General features: G+C 36.9%; 2 protein-coding genes across 2 annotated transcripts in view; one reads left to right on the top strand and one right to left on the bottom strand.

Annotated features, from left to right (window-relative positions):
- The window catches only part of LOC134634170 (vascular cell adhesion protein 1-like), a 383,264-nt gene that overhangs the window by 13,021 nt on the left and 349,018 nt on the right, over positions 1–21,225 (top strand). The window lies entirely within an intron of this gene.
- On the bottom strand, positions 9,353–12,473 carry LOC134634665 (sialoadhesin-like). Its single transcript, XM_063483983.1, has 7 exons — positions 12,419–12,473; positions 11,611–11,994; positions 10,965–11,270; positions 10,594–10,854; positions 10,406–10,493; positions 10,214–10,253; positions 9,353–10,055 (listed from the first exon to the last, which is right to left on the bottom strand). Exons 1-7 carry the CDS (start codon positions 12,459–12,461, stop codon positions 9,813–9,815), a joined length of 1,365 nt encoding a protein of 454 aa, XP_063340053.1. The 5' UTR covers positions 12,462–12,473; the 3' UTR covers positions 9,353–9,812.

The raw sequence follows: 21,225 nt of genomic DNA, 5'->3' as shown, positions 1-21,225 counted from the left end.
TTCATTAACACTCTCTGTTAATATAATGTTATTTCACAACAGTTCTCATTTTTTTTCTTCACCTCAGTGTAGAGTTCCTCGTAGCCTTTACCCATGTGTACCATCTTCTTCTATCCTCCTCTGTCCTGTGGCAGTCAAATCCCAGCACAGAGCAGCTGATCTTTTCATAGTTTTCTTCCTCTGCTTCTCTTTTAATTGACAGTTCTTAAGTAACCTGCTCTTCATTTATTTCATTCAAGAAAATAAAACATCGATGATCTATCATATAGACCTTCTAACCTTTTAAACACTTGTTAGATATTTTAAAGTAAGAGAACAGATTGCTCAGGTACAGGTACTATAGTAAAAAAAACAATCTGAACAGAGAAGGAGAAGTCTGAGCTTGATGCTTTAGCTTTTACCACCTGTAAGTCCAGTGAGAATTTCTCCTTCTTTATCTGGGACTGGAGAGCATTTTTTTCCTTGTTCCCATCTTGAGACAATATCTCACATTTTGACTCTTTCTGCAGGACACTCGCTTTTCAGAAGTCTGGTTTTTAATCTCCACTTGGGAAAACAACTTGTGCCCTTTGGGTAGTGACAGATTCCTAGAAATTAGCTGTCTCTGACAGCTCTGGTAGCTGACTTCTCCCTTAGAGATAGGGCAAAGAGTGTGGTCATTCAAGAGAGGCTCAGTGTAGAGCCACTTTTTCACCACATCAAAAGAAGCCAGTTGAGGCGGTTCAGGCATGTGACTAGCATGCCTACAGGGCACCTTTTGGGTGGGGTAAAACCCAGGTACTCTGGAGAGATTTGGCTGGATAGATATAGGTATATAGCATGTGTCACTTTGAGTTTGATTGATGTCTTTGACCTTTGACCTTTGGACTTTCCCACCTGTCACCTGACTGGAAGTGTGCAGCGAAGCATGACCAGAAGCGTGCCAGGCACGTGACTAGGCTTCTCCTCTCAGACTGATGAATTTGTGTGCATCTTAGCTTTGCAGAATAAATGAATAAAAGGCAGGTTTGTGATGACACCTGAGGCACAGAAGAAAAGAAAAAAATCTAGACCTGGGCTCCTAATTAAGCAATGCACTATATACAGACACATTTGACTGCTTCAATCACTAAAAAATCCATTAACCCATTAAAACTCTGAAGAATGGACGTTTGCTTTGATGCAGATATGTCAGAGCAAGGCATTCCTGAGGCATTGTTGCATCACTGTTCTGGGTAATACACCAGATCAGGGATGCATCAGAATCTTCGGTCAAAGCACCTATGGCTGCTTAGAGACAGATTGATCATGGTAGTTAGCCTGCTTCTGTCAATTTTTCCTGTGTTTTCTGTTAAGTAAGTGTTAGGTGGCAGCTGGCCATTGGTTGGAGCTTGGAGGAGGCAACTTTAAACTGGGACCTGACAAGACTGGCATTGCTCTGCTTAGCTCCTACTGCAGTGATCCTGTTGCTTCTACTCAGACTATCCTACTCTGTTATCTTGTAATATTGTACATACATCAAAGGTTTAACTGACTGATGAAATACACATTGCTCCACATATTATGCATATTATCGGACACATTATTAACTTTCTAAGTTTAATGAATACAAAGTATTCAGCAGCAGTCATGATAAGAAAGCGGCTTGATTTAACAAAGGAAAGCTTTCTTCCTGCTCCATGATCAACCTCCAACTGTTAAATGTTTACTCAATATTACTGCAATGTAACAACAAAGTCAGTTTTTTCTAACCCCAAAACATCCCTTTCACATTCCCATAGACTGGGGTTGTCACCGAATTAGCTTCTGTGTGAAAAATAGACTTTAGGTACTGACTTGCTTTTAGAACCGGCCTTAAGTGGCCTTTAGAGACACTACAGTTTTTTGACACTTGCTTGTTGGCTTAATTTTTACCCAAACAGAAATTTGACCCTCGGAAACTAATCTCAGATCAAAAAAACATGATACAGTTTAGTTGTGGTAAACAGTAACAACTTACCTCAACTTTAATATTTTTTTTCTTAGCCATTTATTCTGAAAAGAAATAATCATGTTATAAGGACATATATGGACAGTCTCGATACGATGCACAATGCAGAGTACATGAATGAGAAATCACGGTAGGAATTCCTCCTCTCTATACTTACACTCAATGAGCTCCTCCCTAACGAATGCCAAGTTATCTTCTCCACACTGTTTATATGTGTGTGTAATTTCATCGCAAAATCCAGCATCTGTGTACTCAAGTGCATAAGATGGAAAACAATTAATTCTGAAAAAATACAAACCAAGAGTTGTTTGTTAACAGTATAGTTTTTTTAACCTCTTACCACCCACCGGGTCCCTGGTGACAGGCTAGCCACGTCAGATGCCGGTCATTTAAGCGACCAATAATTTTTTGGAATTTAAATTGTGCTAACTCACTTTGTTCAGCACAGCCCAGAGTAAAATTAAACATAAAACATAGTAGAACTAATTTTGTTAGACACAAGAACAACTCGAGCATCTTTTTTGGGAGCCGAACTAAGGCTTACAAGTTTTGCCGTACCCCTGGGACCAGCGCGAAGTTGTGTGGCAGATCCTGGCATGGAAGCTGAGGGTCCAGCCAGCCGGAGAAAAGACCGGTTGAGGCCTGGATGTGCATTGGAGCCGCACCACCCCCACAGCGCAGACTTTGCTACCCGCACAGAGCGTTTCAGGTGTTGCTTATGCAAAAGAGAATTGCAACAATGCAGCGTGTTTCTCTGCTCCAAGACGCCCGCAATCCTTTACATGGTAAGCATGTCTGTTATAGCCTGCACTTCGTAAATGTCTGTTTGATTATTCAAACCTGGTTTAAAAAGTGACTCATTTGTTGTCCAAAAACATTTCCTCTTGATATGGAAAGTTACTGATTTAAAAATATATGTATATTTTCAAGTTTTTAGCTGGATGTCAAACATATGATAAACTCTTGAGCATATTTATATTGCAAAATCCACAATGGTATAACCATGCTAAATAAAAGATGCCCAAGTGCACACACTAATGCAAGTCTTTGAGCTGTATGTTAATCAGTACATGAAGTGTACATCTACCTCTATAGCTGAAAAGAGTCTGTATCCATAATTTGTGAATCTACTGATTTGTTTTTAATGTGACACCTTTTTTTCCCCCACAGACTGGAGATGATGAAATTCTCTTCATTTTAGAAAATGTCCTTAAACTATGGTTGTTTGTACTTACTGAGTTCCCTGGCTACTTCTTTACTATTTGAATAGACTATTTGAACAAGAAAGGTATCGTAGATTTAAAGACACATCTTAATTGAAGCAAAGGCGAAAAATTTTGAATGAATTTTATGTGACTGTACCTCTAAACTAAAGCAGAGATGAAAAATCCAAAAGCTCCTGCAATCCTTTGTATTAATTCGCTCACTCTCTCTCTCGCTCTCTCTGTTTCTGTGTGTGTGTGTGTGTGTGTGTGTGTGTGTGTGTGTGTGTGTGCATGCTCGCAGATGGGAGGTCACGACAGGAGCTTCCTGAGTTGACATTTATAAACTATAAAGTCAGTTTGGACCGAGGACTTCCCGAGATGTTGGTAAACATAAAAGTACATTCACTCTTAATAAAATTACTTTTTATCTACTTCATGCACATCATGCAACAAGAATCTAAATCTCTGTATGTATGTATGACAAATCTTTACCATAGATCATTAATAGGGAACAAAAAAAAGAGGAAAGGAGGATAAAGTGTCACTTCAGCAAAGCTGCTGGGAGACAGAAGTGTTGACACGTTTTTAACAAAAGGCTTAAAACACAAAACTCTAATATCAGTTACAACTGGTAAGATGATGAGTTTTACTTCTCACTGTCCACATTATGGTATGCTACTTTTGCTCTGTGGGACTGCAAAAATTTCTTTGTATTGATGGTATAAACCAGACTTTCACAGTCTACATCTTTACTGTTTTTTCTTCTTTTGTTCACTCCTAGGCTGATAAAAAAATCCAAAGACATCCGCTAACCACAAACACAGAACCCACTAACTAAATAACTATTAGCTTCTTTTTTCCCTAGACAGTCGGTCAGCTGATTGAGAGAAACACCTGATGTCATCCACTCGGGTCATCGTGAACGCTGAAGGAGATGTGCTCCATAGTCACACTTATATTTGTATTTCCTTAACTTACATCCTATGTTCTATTTAAATCTGGCTTCCCTTTATGATTTGATGAGAAATTGGCTAAACCATTGCTCAACCTATGTCTGGATGACGGCAGATAATTCTGATGAAAAGGAAACTGACCCCGTAACTAATTGTAAGCACTTTGCAGCTGAGTCGAGGGCTAATAAAAATAAGACCATGCGGTGTCCAGTGTAACTACGTGTGCAGCTGGATATTCCATTGTGGACATCTGAAAGACTCATTGTGTAACTCAGGGTGTAAGCAGCAAGTCCTATGTAGTAAACTGACTGTAAACATGAGGAATACATCTAAAATCTACGCAGAAGGTAAGGCATTGGATTTGAGCCCAGGAATCTCGATTAAAAAAGCACTAACCACTGCATATTACTGTCTTATGTCAGTCTACTATCCAATGCCTTCTGAAAAAAGCAGCTAATAGTTATTTAGTTAGTGGGTTCTGTGTTTGTGGTTAGCGGATGTCTTTGGATTTTTTATTAGCCTAGGAGTGAACAAAAGAAGAAAAAACAGTAAAGATGTAGACTGTGAAAGTCTGGTTTATACCATCAATACAAACATTTTTTTTACAGTCCCACAGAGCAAAAGTAGCATACCATAATGTGGACAGTGAGAAGTAAAACTCATCATCTTACCAGTTGTAACTGATATTAGAGTTTTGTCTTTTAAGCCTTTTGTTAAAAACGTGTCAACACTTCTGTCTCCCAGCAGCTTTGCTGAAGTGACACTTTATCCTCCTTTCCTCTTTTTTTTGTTCCCTATTAATGATCTATGGTAATTAATAAAGATTTGTCATATTGTCCCTATAAAACACCATGTTTTTATAGAAATTATTATGATACAGAGATTTAGATTCTTGTTGCATGATGTGCATGAAGTAAATAAAAAGTAATTTTATTAAGAGTGAATGTACTTTTATGTTTACCAACAGCTCGGGAAGTCCTCAGTCCAAACTGACTTTATAGTTTATAAATGTCAACTCAGGAAGCTCCTGTCGTGACCTCCCATCTGTGAGCATGAACAAACACACACACACACACACACACACACACACACACACACACACAGAGCGGATTAATACAAAGGATTGCAGGAGGGAGGGGGTGAGTGAGTCCTGAGTGATTCGCTTACGCTATGATTCAGCACAGCAAGGGAGGGGGTGAGTACCTCAAATGTGCTGTTAGCATGCTAGCTGAGCGATGCTACTGTGAACTGAGGAGCTATTGTCTTGATGTGAGCTTCTACTCAGGGTTTTTTCTTCCAGTTCAGAGCAGGAATGTTTTTGTTAAGAAACTGGCTGTTGTTTTTTTCCACACAATTTTAATTATAAGCTAGATATATTTCTACTAATGAAATTAGTTTGCTAACAGCAACAGGGATGAGTCAGTGAGTCAGTTAGGCTTGTGAATCATGATTCACAAGTCAGTAAAGTGATTCTCGAGTATTGAACTTCATGATTTGCGCATCACTATTTGTAAGCCCTAGTTTTGCTCCCAAAGGAATACATTTACACTAAGTGTCAGATTTTGGCTGACATTTAAATGTATTTATGATAAAGAACTGATTAAATAAAAGCGGAAACATTTAAACACATTGAGGAAGCTCATCAACAGGAAGCTTCTCAGACACACAAATTCCTGTAATAAAATTACCCAGTCATGTGGTCTGCTATTCTGTGTATTATCATCTCTTACAATAGCTGCAGCAGTCACATTTGGGGTTGTGTTTATTTGGTTTAAATGACTGATTCTTGTCAAAGTAAAACCAGCATGGTTGTCAGGAGCCAGCAGAACATCACACTGTAACAATATGATCAGTGTTATTCACTTACACTGTAACTATATAATAGTCATAGCATAAATACAACAGTTGTGAAGATTTGAACTCATTTGAACTCAGATTAGCAAGCTAACTGCGCCAAAACGTTTACGCCGTGCAGCCCCATGCATGGGGCGATCCGGGCTAACTCGCTAACGGAGATTTGTTATGGCGTTAACATCAATTTAACGAGATTAACGCTGACAGTACTAATCAATTTGCACCCTGATGAGACTGAGCTAACTTCCTTATTCACAGGAAAGTGAAAACTTTTCAACATTTCAATGTTCTCATAGCGGGTTTGTGGTAGGAGAGCACGACTCAGGAGAGGGATATAAAAAGCAAAGAGTTTTTAATCAGGGAAAATACAACAAAACAAAAATTTGATACAGACAAACAAAGAAGGAGTTAATGAGCATGGCAACATTAACTCATGAAGCAAAATACAAAAGCTGAGGCTTTCCAGTATTTCCAGACTTTCCAGTAAAAATACTATATACCTAATGAGGGAATGAGGAAAGTGGAAAAAATCTATTTTATTTATACAGTGAAAAATAACAACTACAGTCACCTCAAGGCACCTTACATTGTAAGGTAGACCCTACAATAATAAACAGGTTACTATGTAAGTGGAGGGACAGGTGAGGTGAATCTAGAGAAAGGCAGGTGGGAGTGGCAGCAAGTGAAATGACAGCAGAGTGCATGATGGGAATATAAAAAGCAGACTGACTGAATAAAGAAAGACAGAAAACCAAAAGCATCACAGGTCTGTTTGCTTTGACATTAAAACATCTAAACAGAGAAATGTCTCATTGTTTCATCAACGACAGCAGTATTATTGTAATTCTTGCTTTTAATACTTTAAGTACATTTTCCTGATTTTAACAATTTCATTCTTCTAAAATTTTTCCTGTTTCCTATTTTATGTTCACTACAGGAGTAGTGTGCCTTCTCCATGAACATTACTTCTGTATCATTAACTGTAAAATTAAAATGAACACAGATACAAATCAGCTTGATGCGTCACACAAAGAGGTGCAGAAACGTCCCACACAACCACAACTACATAATTGCGCACACATACATATAGAGGGATGGATGAAATGCAGTACTTAACTCGATAAATCCAATAATAATATTTAAGGAGCTAACCTGAATGCTACAGTTCAAATTAAGTTATCTTATTTTTGAAAGTAGGATAGCATAGAATAGCACAGAGAATCATTCACTTTGGCAAACATGCCACACAGGTCACACGTGTGGAGCAGCATAACATGTGATGGAAAAGTCCTGTTCGCTCTCATCGCTCTTCAACTGCTGTACAAGTATTTTTGCAACATCTACCACACAGAAAAGCACACTGCTGCATCTGCTGGTTGTTTCATGACTTTTCACCAAAACCCTTCAGGCAGGGAGCAACTCTCATGAAACCATACTGCCTAAAGAAGTGAAGAAAAAAGGAAATTAATGCTCATTTTTTAAATGAGCATTTTTGGGGTGTCCCATTTAAGCCTTAATATGTTCTCTGAGTGATTTAGTCAGCCTTTCATAAACATACACGAACGCTCTAATCAAATTCAGAGCACTCAAATTCAGGAAAAAAAATACTGAATTAGGAGTCTCACTGCATTACATCACAGTATTTGTTGAAATGTTACATGGTGCCTGATATTGTGTGATCCTTTACTTTCTTAAAGACATTTGCTGCAAAAACAAATACAAAAATATACAAACATCTGTTTAGTAATTCATCAGGATGCATAAGTACAGTTTTTGAGAAGGAAAATTTCCTCTGCAGTCCCAGAGTGCAGCTTAATGGCTGTTTTCCCAACACTCAAACCTATATCATCTGGCTCTGATAGAAAATCAATCTACCAAAATCAGTCAACAGCATGTAGAAAGCTCTGTGTCTTCATGCTTCCTCTTTACACACTGAATGAAGAACTGAAGCAAAACCTGTAGGAGCCTGTACAGCAGATGGCACTGAAATCCAAAAAGTGACATCAAAGATGGATATGAAGAGCTTTTTAACTCTTCAAAACAAACGACGCATTGTCACATTGACTTAAATCAACATTAAAACAAAACAAAAGGAGAAATTAAACAACAGATAAGACAATAATGAAAAATTAATGCTTTTCTTGAGTTTTTTCCCCTTTCTAGTAACCCAATGCACTTATCCAGTTTTAATGGATAAAAAGACATTTTTAAGAAAGTAGTAAAGATAACATTACTGAGCACTTCCCGTTTTCAGCAGTCAGAGCCAAAGTCTGTACATGCCATGAAATTTACATTATATTAATGTTATAGTTACAAAGACAACACTGGACCATATGAAAAAATATGCTAAATAAATAAATAAATAAGCTTTATAAATAAAAAAACAAAACCTTTTTTGGGATGGATGAATGGACCGGTGGTGAACAGATAAAAATGTCCAACCTTTGACTATTTTTCACATAGATTCACATTGAGTTTTTCCGTTTCTGGTTTCCTGTTCTCTCGACAGTTCAGAAGCCCAGACTCTGTAAGTTCTTAGTTTTCTAAAAATAAACTGTTAAATTGTTTCTGGTGTCTGCGTCGTGCATTTGGGTTCATATTTACTGGGATTATGACAGAGTGATCTGCTCAAACATTAGCTGTACACACAGCTGTTACACATCAGTGTTGTGAAGTACTAGCAGAGTCACGGGTTGTTAGTTGAGCACTGATGTCCAGACCAGCTGAACAGTGCTACACAAACACTGAAATGCACACTGAGCACAAATCCAATGATTACCAAAACCAGTTTGTTGTAGAGTTTAAAAAGGTTTTTGACTTTGCTCTCTAAGAGGGTGAGGCTGCTAAATGCCTCTTTAATTCACAGCAGCTTAGTGGAATTTTAATTTGAATGCCATGTTCTGGTAGTGGTGAACAAAAGGTTTTGCACTGAACATTTTTGCATTATGCTGTAACTACCCTGGCAGTGAAAACTGATAACTATACATGGAAAGGCCAGAGAAAGACACTCCTATTGCGTGCATTTCCATTTCCTCTTTGCCTTCTGTTTCCAGCTCTCCAGGAGAACATCCAGATTACCCGATGCAGATCGGCAGTGTTAATCTTACTCTGGAGCAGCCAAAAGAAAATGCCCACCAGCATGAATGGGAATACTGGTTTGTGGTTCCAGTGCTGCATTTTAGACATCTGGGAACTGAGATGTTGGAACTCGGACTGATGTGTATCTGGAGTGATGCAGCATAACACTTCTAAAAAACACCTTAACGGATAGAGCCTGATCAATGCTCTGTGTATGGCTTATTTAGTGAGACAAAATACAGAACAATGGCAGTACAGATTCAAAGTTTACAGTTTTAATTCTGTTTAGATTCAGTGCCGCCATCTTGACCTGTTAGTTCAGGGGGCGTGCCACAAAAAAAATTTGGAAGCAGAACTTCAAAAATGCAACTGACAAAATCAAACAACAGCTCACACAGTGTAGCAGCATGAAAATACTTTAGGAACATAATAACTTAAAATATACTTTTAAAAAAAGCAACAGTATGTTGAGGTTTTAAGTTTTAGTTTTGCAGAACAGCATCTGTTGTTGTGTAAAACTAGTTCCTTGTTGAAGTGCTGCAATTTCTCACTTACTCAGTCACATTTGCCATGAACACAGTTAATCATCTGAAAACAGCCGTGTAAAGTTAGCATGGAATATAGGACATAAAAAAGCAGTGGAATAAGATTTTAGTTGTTTTACTTCACTGAACTGTAGGCAGTGAAAATGACACATTTACAGGCACCATGTGTGTATTTCTATGATAATGTAAAATTATTTCACAACAGTTCTCATTTTTTCTTAACCTCAGCGTAGAGTTCCTCTTGGCCGTGAGCTCTTTGTTTTAAGCTCTTTTCTCGCTTTTTGATCTGTGCGTACACCGTATCCTGCTGCTGTCCACTGTCCCGCACTGAGTTAGACGATGCTTCATATGCCAGTGTGGAGAAGCTGATCTCTCCATAATGGATGTTTTCTTCCTCTTCTTCCTTTTTACTTGCTGGTTCATCAACCTTCTGCTCTTCATTTATTTGAATCTATAGAGTTAAAAAACAGAAAGCTCGGTGAATTAGGTCCATTCTTATTCATGTTTTATTAAATAAATAGCCTGCTCTGATGAAGTTACTGCTGTAATTGCCAAAACAGTCAAGTAACTCTGCAGCTAGAGTTTTTTTTTTCTTTGTAATTTCCTTACCAGAATCTGTTGTTGAGTTTGTTGCTTTGACTTTAACAACCTGGAAGACACAAGAGGCAGTAAAAAATTATCTCTGTGTATGTTAAATATATGTGAATAAAGTTAAGCTTGAAACAGAAATTTTTAATGTGTAGCTAAAATATCTGTGAGCGCAGCTAATTGTGTTTTTCTGCTTTGATGTGTGATACTTACCAAACAAAGATGATCAAGCAGAATAGAATTATAAGTAAGAGTACAATGATCCCAATGATTACTCCAGGAAGTAGCCACAGTGTGTCTCCTAAAGAAATACAAAGGTTACTACCTGAAGTTATTTTTAAAGTTTGGAGTTTGAATGGATAAAAAGAAACAGGAGCATGCAACACATCAGTGGCTTTTACCTCCAACAGTCACGTTAATCTCTGCTGATGTCTGATTACCCAAATCATTAGTGGCCACACAGTAATAAACTCCTCCATCTGTTACATTGAAGCTGTAAATCTCTCCTTCAGATACTTTCACAGCTCCATCTCTGCTCTTCTTGAACCAGGTGAAGTTGCTGACTGGATGTTTGGCTCTGCTGGAGCAGGTCAGGTTCACCCAGCTGCCTGCTGACACCAAACCTGATGGACTGATGGATGCTGAGGTGTCTTTAGGAGCATCTGGAGGAAAAGATTGACAGAAATCACAATTTTTCATTCTAAACAGTGGACCTCCCAATGAATCAAATGATATGTTGACAGGATCCAACAACAAACTCTGATTGTCTTACATGAAACACTGAGAGTCTCTTCTGTCTCTGCTGTCTTGGGGTCTTTTCCTTGGTTCACAGGATATCTGGCAGAGCAGCTGATCTTCTTTCCATCATGTGTGTCTGACAGAGTGATGTTCTGCTGGATTTTAGTTGTAAAGCTTCCATCTGTGTTTTCCTCTATTTTGTTGTGAGAGTCTTGTTGGAAATTCCAGGTGAGTTGAGGAGGGGAGTGTGGACAGGGAGTGAGAGCTGAGCAGGTTATAGTGACAGACTCCTTCTCCTTCAGATCACCTGGGATTGTAATATTGGGCCTCCAAGGAGAATCTGTGGTTTCACATCACAAACATATTAACACTACAGAGCACACTGCACTTTATAAGTGTTTAAAATCTCTAAACCACTCATCTTATCTTAAATTTACATATAACTTTATTAATTTAATTTAAGTCACGATTTATTGAGTATTTATTTATGTATAAGTATTTTTTTAGCTTAATAATAAAATATTCGACCAATATTAAACTGTATTCTGGGACAATCATTATGACTGAAATGTAATATTTCTTCAACAAATGCTGATGAAACTGAATTGAAGGCAAGTCAAATAAACCCAATAGAGTAAAAATATAATTCTATTAAAAAAATCAACATTTTCCATTTTTACCTCTGACTGTTATATGAAGAGGATCACAAGAAGCTGTCGCCTTGAATGATTCTCTCTCTACTCTGAAGAAGTATGTGTCTGTGTATGTGGTGGTTAAATTAGAAAACAGAGTGGTGCAGTCTCTCTGACTCAGGTTTCCAGTAATACTCATTGGATAGATTCTAACTGCTCCATTACTGTTGAAGATCACATTGTTTGGATTATTGTTAAATTGGGATTGATTTTTAATCCACACTCCAAAGATTTCACTTGTGCTGATAAATTTCTGTTCATCTTTGGGTCTGAAACTACATGGGATTTGCAAACAAGATCCACTCAGTGCTTCCAGCTTCTTTGATGCATTTATGAAGAGGTCTGCTCCATCAGGACAATCAGCCAAAGCACCTGTAAATACAGTGTCACAACTAACTTATTAATTGATTAATTTTATTACAATCATTAACTTGTTTTATTTCAATTTGTCCTCCATAGGACTTAAGATATAAACTTTAATCAAAGAATTCCTAAAATTAAATAATTTTTCATGTAAAATTAAATTCACATAAATTCACATAAAGTCACATTTTCACCATCTGCCATTTTTGATTAATGATGCTAAATTACATAGTTGTTCCTTGAAATACAATCTATTGTAACATGAATAACATGTCTTTGATTCTGTTGGTAACAAAAAGTATTTCAATTTCCTGTCAGACTATGAACAGTATGAAAAACAAAGCTTCTCCATCAGCCTTTTAATTTTGTTCCTTAAAGCTGTTAATGATTTAAATGAATCCAATAATGCCTTTATAGTGAACAAACAGCTCACCTGAAACAAAGAGGACCATCAGTAACATGCCGACTATCACCATGTTCACACAAAGCTCAGGAGAAGTTTTTACAGTGAACATATTTTCTTAACCAGAATTACAGGGAAACATGTCGCCTAACTGTTGTTAGAATAAGGAAGCACAGAAGAGGACATACTGTTTAAGAAAGTGCAATGTCAGTTTGCTTGATCATATTTGCTATAGGTGTTGACAAATATTCTGCGGAAGTACAATTAGTTTGCTAATATCCTGTGATAGAGGAAGTCAGGCGTTACATTTTTAAAGTTTAAAATTACCTGTCAAAATTACCCACACACGCAAATACTTTTCACTAACTTGAGTTAGCCCCAGCTTGCAGACTTTTACAGAATATGTAACTCAGAGTATCATACAGCAGGCAAGTAGCTGCACAGGTCTTGTGAAGCTATGAAAACACAAATAATTGAGGAAATTTAGGATTTCCTTAAACCTGAAAGTTTTAATCACAACTATAGGTGAGTTTAAACCATTGTGGTGGTGCTAAAGCAAATTTAATCTGAGAACCCTTAAAAATAATTATATTTATAGTAGTAATCACAGAGCATCTTAGTAATATTTACTAACATTGTCATCAAATGTTATATTTCCCTAACTTGTCTACTGACGTCAGTACAGAATAGAATGTCCAGTGTTGTTGATATTACAGTGGTCTGTAATGGAATTTCTTTCACTTATGTATTAATCACATTATTTTATTGTATAATGCCTTGGTGCCACTGAATTCTAACGTCTGACACCCATACTGTAAGACAAATGGTGGGGGTCTAGTTAGGAAGTTGGGGGAAGCAGACCACTCCACAGGAAGAGTCTTTTGTCTCTTCGAGGACTCTGGGTGTGTGAGTGTGAATCTTAAAGTGTGAAACATCTGTGTACTGCCTTTTGTTCCTGGAGAAGGTATTTAACTGAAGAGCCATGCTAGGCTCAGTGAGACTCTGCTGTCCCTGCCCCGCGGACATGCAGGCCCTCCACAAGCTTGTTTGTATGTCTTTGTGTGTTTGAATTAAAGAATGTTAGCTACCGCTCACCGCTCGTCTGCAGGCTTTATTTAAGTGGAAAAAACTTCCACAACAGGTCTCACACAGGGGGGTCATCAATTGCCTAATAAGGGGGTGTCCAACTCCAGGCCTCAAGGGCCTGTGTCCTGCAGGTTTTAGATGTGTCCTTGATCCAACACAGCTGATTTAAATGGCCAAATGGCCTTCTCAACATGTCTTAAAGTTCTCCAGAGACCTGGTAATGAACTAATCATTTGATTCAGGTGTGTTGACCCAGGTTGATATCTAAATCCTGCAGGACACCGGCCCTCAAGGCCTGGAGTTCGACACCCCTGATTTAGAGGGAGTAATTACTGAAGTAAGCTCAGAAGCATCAATCAGAGAGGGTGATTCCAAATATCAGCAGCATTGAAAGTAATTGTTTTAAGGAGCGTGTTTGACAGTTCAATCCACTCTGTAGTACAGCTGAGGCATTGTCATTTGTTTTATGTTTAAATTGTTTGTTGGGGGGTCTGGGAACAGAAGCTTTCTCTAAGAGGATGGGGTTTTGGGGGGGATAACAGGAGGAGAGAAGCTGCAGTTCTCATCTCATGTTTTAGGGAGGTTAAATAAATTTGGCCAAAAAGTTTCCAAACTATCTATAAAGTCCAAGTTATTTTTTGGACACCGATAAGACAGCCAGCAATTTAAGGAGAGCGTGACTAAACATGTCACCCCTGGTCAGTATGTTTATACACCACTACTGCATGTCATTAACATTTTCTTCTCCCTCTATGCTCTCCATTCCCGCTTGTGCTGTAAAGAAGCTCGATGAATTGTTTGTAAGGTGAGCTGTATGGCAAATAAATACTTTTTCTTCCACTACATTTACCGTGGTCCATCTCACTGTGATTCCAGCCGCTAAGGGCCGCTCTGTTACACCTGTTACAAGTACAAATCAATACTATACATCTATACTGTTATTGTGAATTAGTGCTATAGAAATAACACTTAAATGAAATTGATTTTGTTTTAGCCTTCATAGTTTTTTCTCCTTCATTTGCATAAGTGACACATTTCATGTTTCCTTCTCTTTACATGTCAAACATTTTGAAGTAGACTCTTCTATAAAACAAAAAGAAAACCATGAAGAAAAAAAGAGGCCACTAATGTGAGGAGTTTTGTTCTTAATGCATTTCAATGTTCTAATTTTTACATGCTTTATATCTTATCTTGTCCTTTGGTGCTTGGTTTAGTTTACAGGAGAGGTTACGCAAAGGCATTTTATAAGATGTAGATATGGTTGGAAAGTGAATTACAGGATGAGGAAAGTAAAGATCATGATAAGGATTGATTGAAAACGTCACTGACTGCTGGTCAGAGAAACACTGTGACCACGGTTTCTTTTTACATTGTTAAGATTCGTTGTCATGTTGTTTGTTTTTTGTGTTTTCACTGCTGATAAAATGATAAAAGACTCCATAAAGGTTAATTTTTAGTTTAATAATTTTTTAATCTCATTTAAAAATAAATATTAAAAAGATATTACTTTGTTGTTGTATGAATTCTACTTCAATTATCTACTTCCTTAAATGATATACTTGTATGCTGTGAGTTGTAAATGTTATTTTATGTAGGGTACCAATAGATAACCCTGCTGCAATAAAATCAAAACAAAGAGACGGCACAAGTAATACATAAACTAAATATAAAACCATAAAGTGAAGAATTATTAATTTCATATTTTATATTCTTCAGGTCAGCAAATTAAATCACATGAAATAAATGCTGCCTTCACTTTTTCAACATTAACAGATGTGATGAGCATTTAAATTTTTCAGAAACAGCTCTTTCCACATTCAAATCCACACTTACAGTAGTACTGCTGTAACTTTACAGCTGGAGTTCATTTGTGATAGTCAAATGTGAAATGTCAAAAGTTTGAATTCAAATGAGAAAAAAGGCTTAATGAATTTCATTGAAGTACAGTATACAAACTCCAGGAGATTTTGGGAGAAGCACAAACTGGACTCACTGTAGAGATTTTTTACCACTATATTCTCCATTAACAGTTTAATGGATATGCTATACATAAACTGAAAAACTGTTTTGAGAGGTTTTATTTACATATTGGTTTCATTCGTCACCATCACAACATCACTTTTGTTGTGAAAGGCTGAGAATCACCGGTGAGTAAAAATGCTGATATGCTTACTGTTTCGCCGCTTATTTGGAATCTTCAGGAACAAAAATGAATTTTTCTGTTGAGAGATGTCACTAATATAAGATAAATATATTTACACCAGTGTTACACTTAGCAACCATAGATGTCAATGCTGTAAAACACCTGTGTCATCTTTGCATACGCATGTAAACTGACACAGATGTACACTCACCTCCCTCCCCCATTCCAAACGCCTCTGATGCTTGCTATATCATAACAGTGAAAACTGGTCATTCAGGATTCACTCTTTTATCTAACAGTTGTAAAGTCAGCAAATACAGTAAGTGCCGATTTTTTCCATCCACTATAATCACAGTGGTGCAAAATTGCTGAATAACCTGAACTATATGTAGAAAAAATTTAAACAGTCTGATCTGTAACATCTGACCTGTTAATATTTCAATTAGACTTTTTATTTTTATATTAACATGAAAACTTTCTCTCCTTCAGTTGTTTTTTAAGAGGATCACAAACAGCTGAAGTAATATGTGTTTGTATAAGTTGTGATTGAATTGGAAAACAGAGTGATGCAGTCTTTCTGTTGCAGGTCTCCTGTAATCTTCATTGGATAGATGTTAACTGTCTCACTGCTGTTGAAGATCACATTTTCTGTAAATGTTTAAAAACATTAGAATGATTTTTCATCCACATTCCATAAACAGATCTGGAACTTTTCAGTTCCATTTTCACTGAAGTTACATGGGATTTGTAAACAAGATCCACTCAGAGCTTCCAGCTGAACAACAAATTAAATAGATTCTGAGGAGAGACAGCAAGCAGCAGTGTGGTCAAGTTGAGTTAAGCCGTCTGGATTTCGTCCATTTAGTGCTGTTTATTTAAGTGAGAGAATTTTAAAACATATTTTAAAATCACCTGGAAGTCAATAAAAAGAGAATAAAATGTGAGTAATGTGAGATTCCTTGCTCTAGTTTAACCCAGTATCACAGCAAAACGTGTAACAGACACACTGATCCACCATGTTTATTTCATGATTTGTTGAGTGAAGTGTGAAACGGACCCTCATTCAGATGTTGCAGTAAGTTGCAGTAATCTGCAGTAACAGCAGAGGAAGATATTTTATTAAAATCCAACATGAAAATAATCACATGAAACCTTTCAAACAGACATTACTAACTTATTTACTTGTAAACACATATTAGCCATCAAGCTTTTCTGGTGATTAAGGACGCTGGAAGTACTTCATACCTTCCTTCCTCACTACTGTCTTCTTGGATTTAAATAATCATAATCATAGCTATAATAATATATATGTATTTATAGATAACATAATGAAGCTTTGTCAATGATAAATTATACCTGCTACTACCATACTAATACCTTAATAAGGCTTAATATGTTAAGTATGTTAAGCACTTTGGTACTCCACTGGTTTTTAAATGTACTATATAAATAATGTTTGTTGTTGTTGTGTTGTTGTAATAGTGAACATCATTATATAAGGACTCCTGGGAGTGTGAACACAGCGGAGCTGGGAAAGAAGGTTCAGCAGAGACTGTACGTCCTGAGAGTGCTCAGGAAAAATAACATCACTCAAAAGTTGCTGGTGTCCTTCTATCGATGTTCTATCGAGAGCATCCTGTGCTATTGTTTCTGTGTCTGGTTTTCCAACTACACAACAGCACAGAGGAAAATACTTCAGGGAATTGTAAAGATTGCCCAGGGGATGATCACCTGTTCTTTAGCCTCTCGCCGCCTCAGGAATGCAGGAAATATCATGAATGACTGCTCACACCCCGCTCATGATCTGTTCCAACTGCTGTCAGGCATAGGATACAGGACGACCAAAACAAAAACTAATAGACTGAATAGCAGTTTCTACCGTGTAGCTGTTAGGGTACTGAATGGCACGTGATCACCTCCAGTTCAACCTAAAAAGTACACTGCAGTAAATGACATCCTGTGCAATAGTTTTATACATGCAATAAGGTTTTATTTCTGTACTGAATGACTGTTCTCTACCTCTTTTTTTATATTATTCTTTTGTAATTATATTTAAACTTTTCTCTATTGACACTGCAGGGACTGCACTTAATTTCGTTGTACTTACAATAACAATAAAGATATTCTGATTCTGAAGTGCTACCAATCGACCTAACCCTTTGATGCATGAGTGACTGAACCCTACACATAAGTGAGTCAAACATGACACATTTTAAAATGTTATCTTCCCATGTAAACCATTCCATCTATTGCATAGGGGATGTGTGCATCACAAAATCAGAACATGGCATGTAGTGAAGCTAATGCGTACGTTTAATAAGAAAGATCTGTAGTCACACGTCTCTGCTTCCCAGGTGTTTGTGGCTAATCTAAGCTTTATATCACTTCCACCTTCTGACACTGTAAAGCCGATTGTGAGATCACTACTCGTCATCTTTCTGCTGAATTCTGTACATCAATAAATCATGTTCAATTCCTTCAAATGATCTCTCCTTATTGAACTGTAGATACTGTGAGCTCCCATTCTATCTATTGCATTGGGGATGTGTGCATTACAAACCCAGAAGATCTTATGGCCATACTAGGGCTTGTTTGGCATGTACTGAAGAAACTTTCACTTCCCAATAATGCAAGCTGTTTGTCTACAGTCACACAATCACCGATGAATTGCTCTCTGAATGCTATCTGTTAATTGTTGCTGTGTAAAATAACTTTGTGAGACACTCTGTGGTCAACAAATTCCATACTAAGAATTAAAGGTTCACATGAAATTCCATAGAAAGTAAATGTGGGTAATTTTTAAACCACTTATAGAGGTTTAGGGTAGTAATACAAAAACAACAATTTTGTCAAATTTATAAAAGATAAGTTAAAAATGTAAAAGGCCTGATTTTAATAACATGCTTTTGAGGACTAGCTGAAATATGAAATAATAACTTTTCATTTGAAAGACTCCCTTATGCATCTAAGGACTAATATATATAGAGCTGTAATAGGATATAATTAAAAAAGAAAAACCCTCCACAGCATACATCCAAGAACAAGAATACTATGGAGGAAATTTATATCAGTGTTGATGGATACAGGATTATTATGTCCTTGCATGTTTTGCTATAAGGTTTACCAAAATAAATATTTTGTATTTTATACACCATTAATGATGTTATCTTGTTAATTGATTAAATGATTCAACAACAGCTGTATTAGTCATTTCCTGACGGCAGAATTCACATCAATCAGACACAAAATTGAAATCACTGAGAGGTAAATCATTTTGTTCCAGTGTAATTTTCTGCTACAAAACCTCAGGTCCTGTAGTAAATTTCTTGAACACATAACCTTTGCAGTTGCTTAACAGATAGTAGGCCACATAATTAAGACATTTGTTTGCAAAATATTGTGTGTCTGTTTTCTCACAGCACCTAAAAGCAGTGTCTGAACCCCACTGACCAACTTCCCCAATGTACTTAAATGTTCCCCTTTTTACTCTGTCAGCTGTTCATCAGTGAAGTGAATCAGCAACAAGCAGGCACTTTATCATTCATCACATCTGGAGTGGTTTGGTCAGAACAAAAACTATACACTAACATTGCAGAAAATACAATTTAGTTGTTGTGCAGCAAAAGCAGACAACTCATTGTTGATACCTGAGCTTAAGAGTTCCAAACATTAATTATCTTCTCTTACGGATTGTTTAGTTACTGTGTTATGATATAACTCTACAAGATTTAAATCCCCTTTGTGTAATGGAATGTAATTAAGACTGAATAACTGACAGCTTGGTGAGATGTTTACTGTATGTTTAATAGATTTTTTAACATGTGGAGGTAATACCAGGACTGTCAATTTCTGTTCATATAAAAAGAAATGGTTTAGACCAATTTACAGAGCAACTGGACAGTTTTGAAAACACTTCAGGCGGACAACAAAGGATGTACTTTCCCTGTAATTAAATGGAATTTCAGTGTCTTTCATTTGCAAATTTCATTTGCAATTACAGAAAATAAGGAAATTATTGAACTGTAAGTAATGTTAAGTACCGCGTAAATCATTTTAAATTTTAAGCAATTTTCTCAAAATGTAGGGAAAACAAACAATATTTACTCATCTTCTAAGCATCTTGTCAGAGTTCTTATTAAAATGCAGATATATGTTAAAAATAACACAGTTAATTTGATCCGTTATGTGCTATTTGCTTAATACATGCACCTTATTCTGTGTCTCTGTGTAAACTGGTGGACTACAGACGTATACTTCATTTTGTCAGTTGGGGAGATATTTACTTTAATTAGACATTAGATAATAAAGGAACAGAATAGAAAAGTTTTTTTGGGAAGAATGGGGGCGCACAGGGCTATGGCTTGAGTCTTAGCAGTTATTTCAGAGTTTTACACTCATTATTTATTCAGATTTATTGGAAAGATCTAGATGTTTTAATAATGTTTTATTTTGGCCATATTCTCATGGTTGCTAAATGCTGACAACAGATCTTTGATTCTGCTCCTCATCCTCTTCCCTCGTTTTTCCTGGGTTGGGTTTGAGACTTGGAGCCCAGTGTTGGGTCCATCTGGTCCTCCCCCAGCAGCACCTGCTCCTCTGTATTATCATTCTTGCCCTTCTATTCATGGCCTGGCAGCTTGGTCTCATCTACTTTGCATTTGGGCTCCTTGCTGGTCAGCCGAGTTGAGGTCCTGCTGGGCAGGGCTGTTGATAATCTATCTACAGCTATGTTTGTTGTTGGAGGATGGAGAGCTACTGAGGAACAGAGTGTCAACAACAAATAAAGGTTTCACATGTTAGGGTTAGAGTTAGATGTCAATCATATATATTTCACCTCTATAATATTCTTGATATTTATAATTGAGCGATTTATATTTATTAGTGCTATTTCTTAAATCCACTTAATTTCCTTAGGGATTATTAAAGTATCCTGATTCTGATTATCTAAAACTAAAAATAATGAAGAAGTTTACAGAAAATCAATTTTATGTTTGTTTATTTTGTTACATTTAGTGAGCCAGTGACATTCATTATCCAAGGTTCGCCACACTTGTATCTGACTTTATTACCATTTTAGATTCAAAACCAGAGATGGGTAAAAACATGCCAGGCTGACAATGGGATGATTTAAACAGCTCTGGTGCAACTGTGCAGCTCTTTGAGGTTTTATGCATTGCTTCTCTGTGTGGGCTATAAGGGAAATTGCTCCTAATTTTTAAAAAATATTATTAAATACAGTTTACAATGTACAATCTGCATTTTTATTTACTATTTAGAAAATGAAATAAGTTTATAATAGGAGCGTGAATAATCCATATTATCAACAGTAAAAGTCTAATTTTGCTTTGGGCTCTGACTCTGACAGCTCTCTAACAGAGCCAATTCCTCCCAGGCTATTTTGCAGTGTGATTTGTGTCAAATACTATTGTTTCAAGTATCAGTGAACATGTGGAACATTAACACAATTTTAGACCAAAACACTGAACCTAACCCACTGTGGACCAGCTTATGTTAACCATGAATATCTTTGGTGATCTGGGCAGAATAAAAAAATCATCATCTTCAAGTCTGAAAACTGACTTTAAGCTCGACATACCTCTCTAACCCT

This window comes from Pelmatolapia mariae, linkage group LG9 (genome assembly GCF_036321145.2).
Source record: "Pelmatolapia mariae isolate MD_Pm_ZW linkage group LG9, Pm_UMD_F_2, whole genome shotgun sequence".
Taxonomy (NCBI): Eukaryota; Metazoa; Chordata; class Actinopteri; order Cichliformes; family Cichlidae; genus Pelmatolapia; species Pelmatolapia mariae.
The sequence above is the reverse complement of the archived record's forward strand: the minus strand, read 5'-3'. Positions and strand labels throughout refer to the sequence as shown.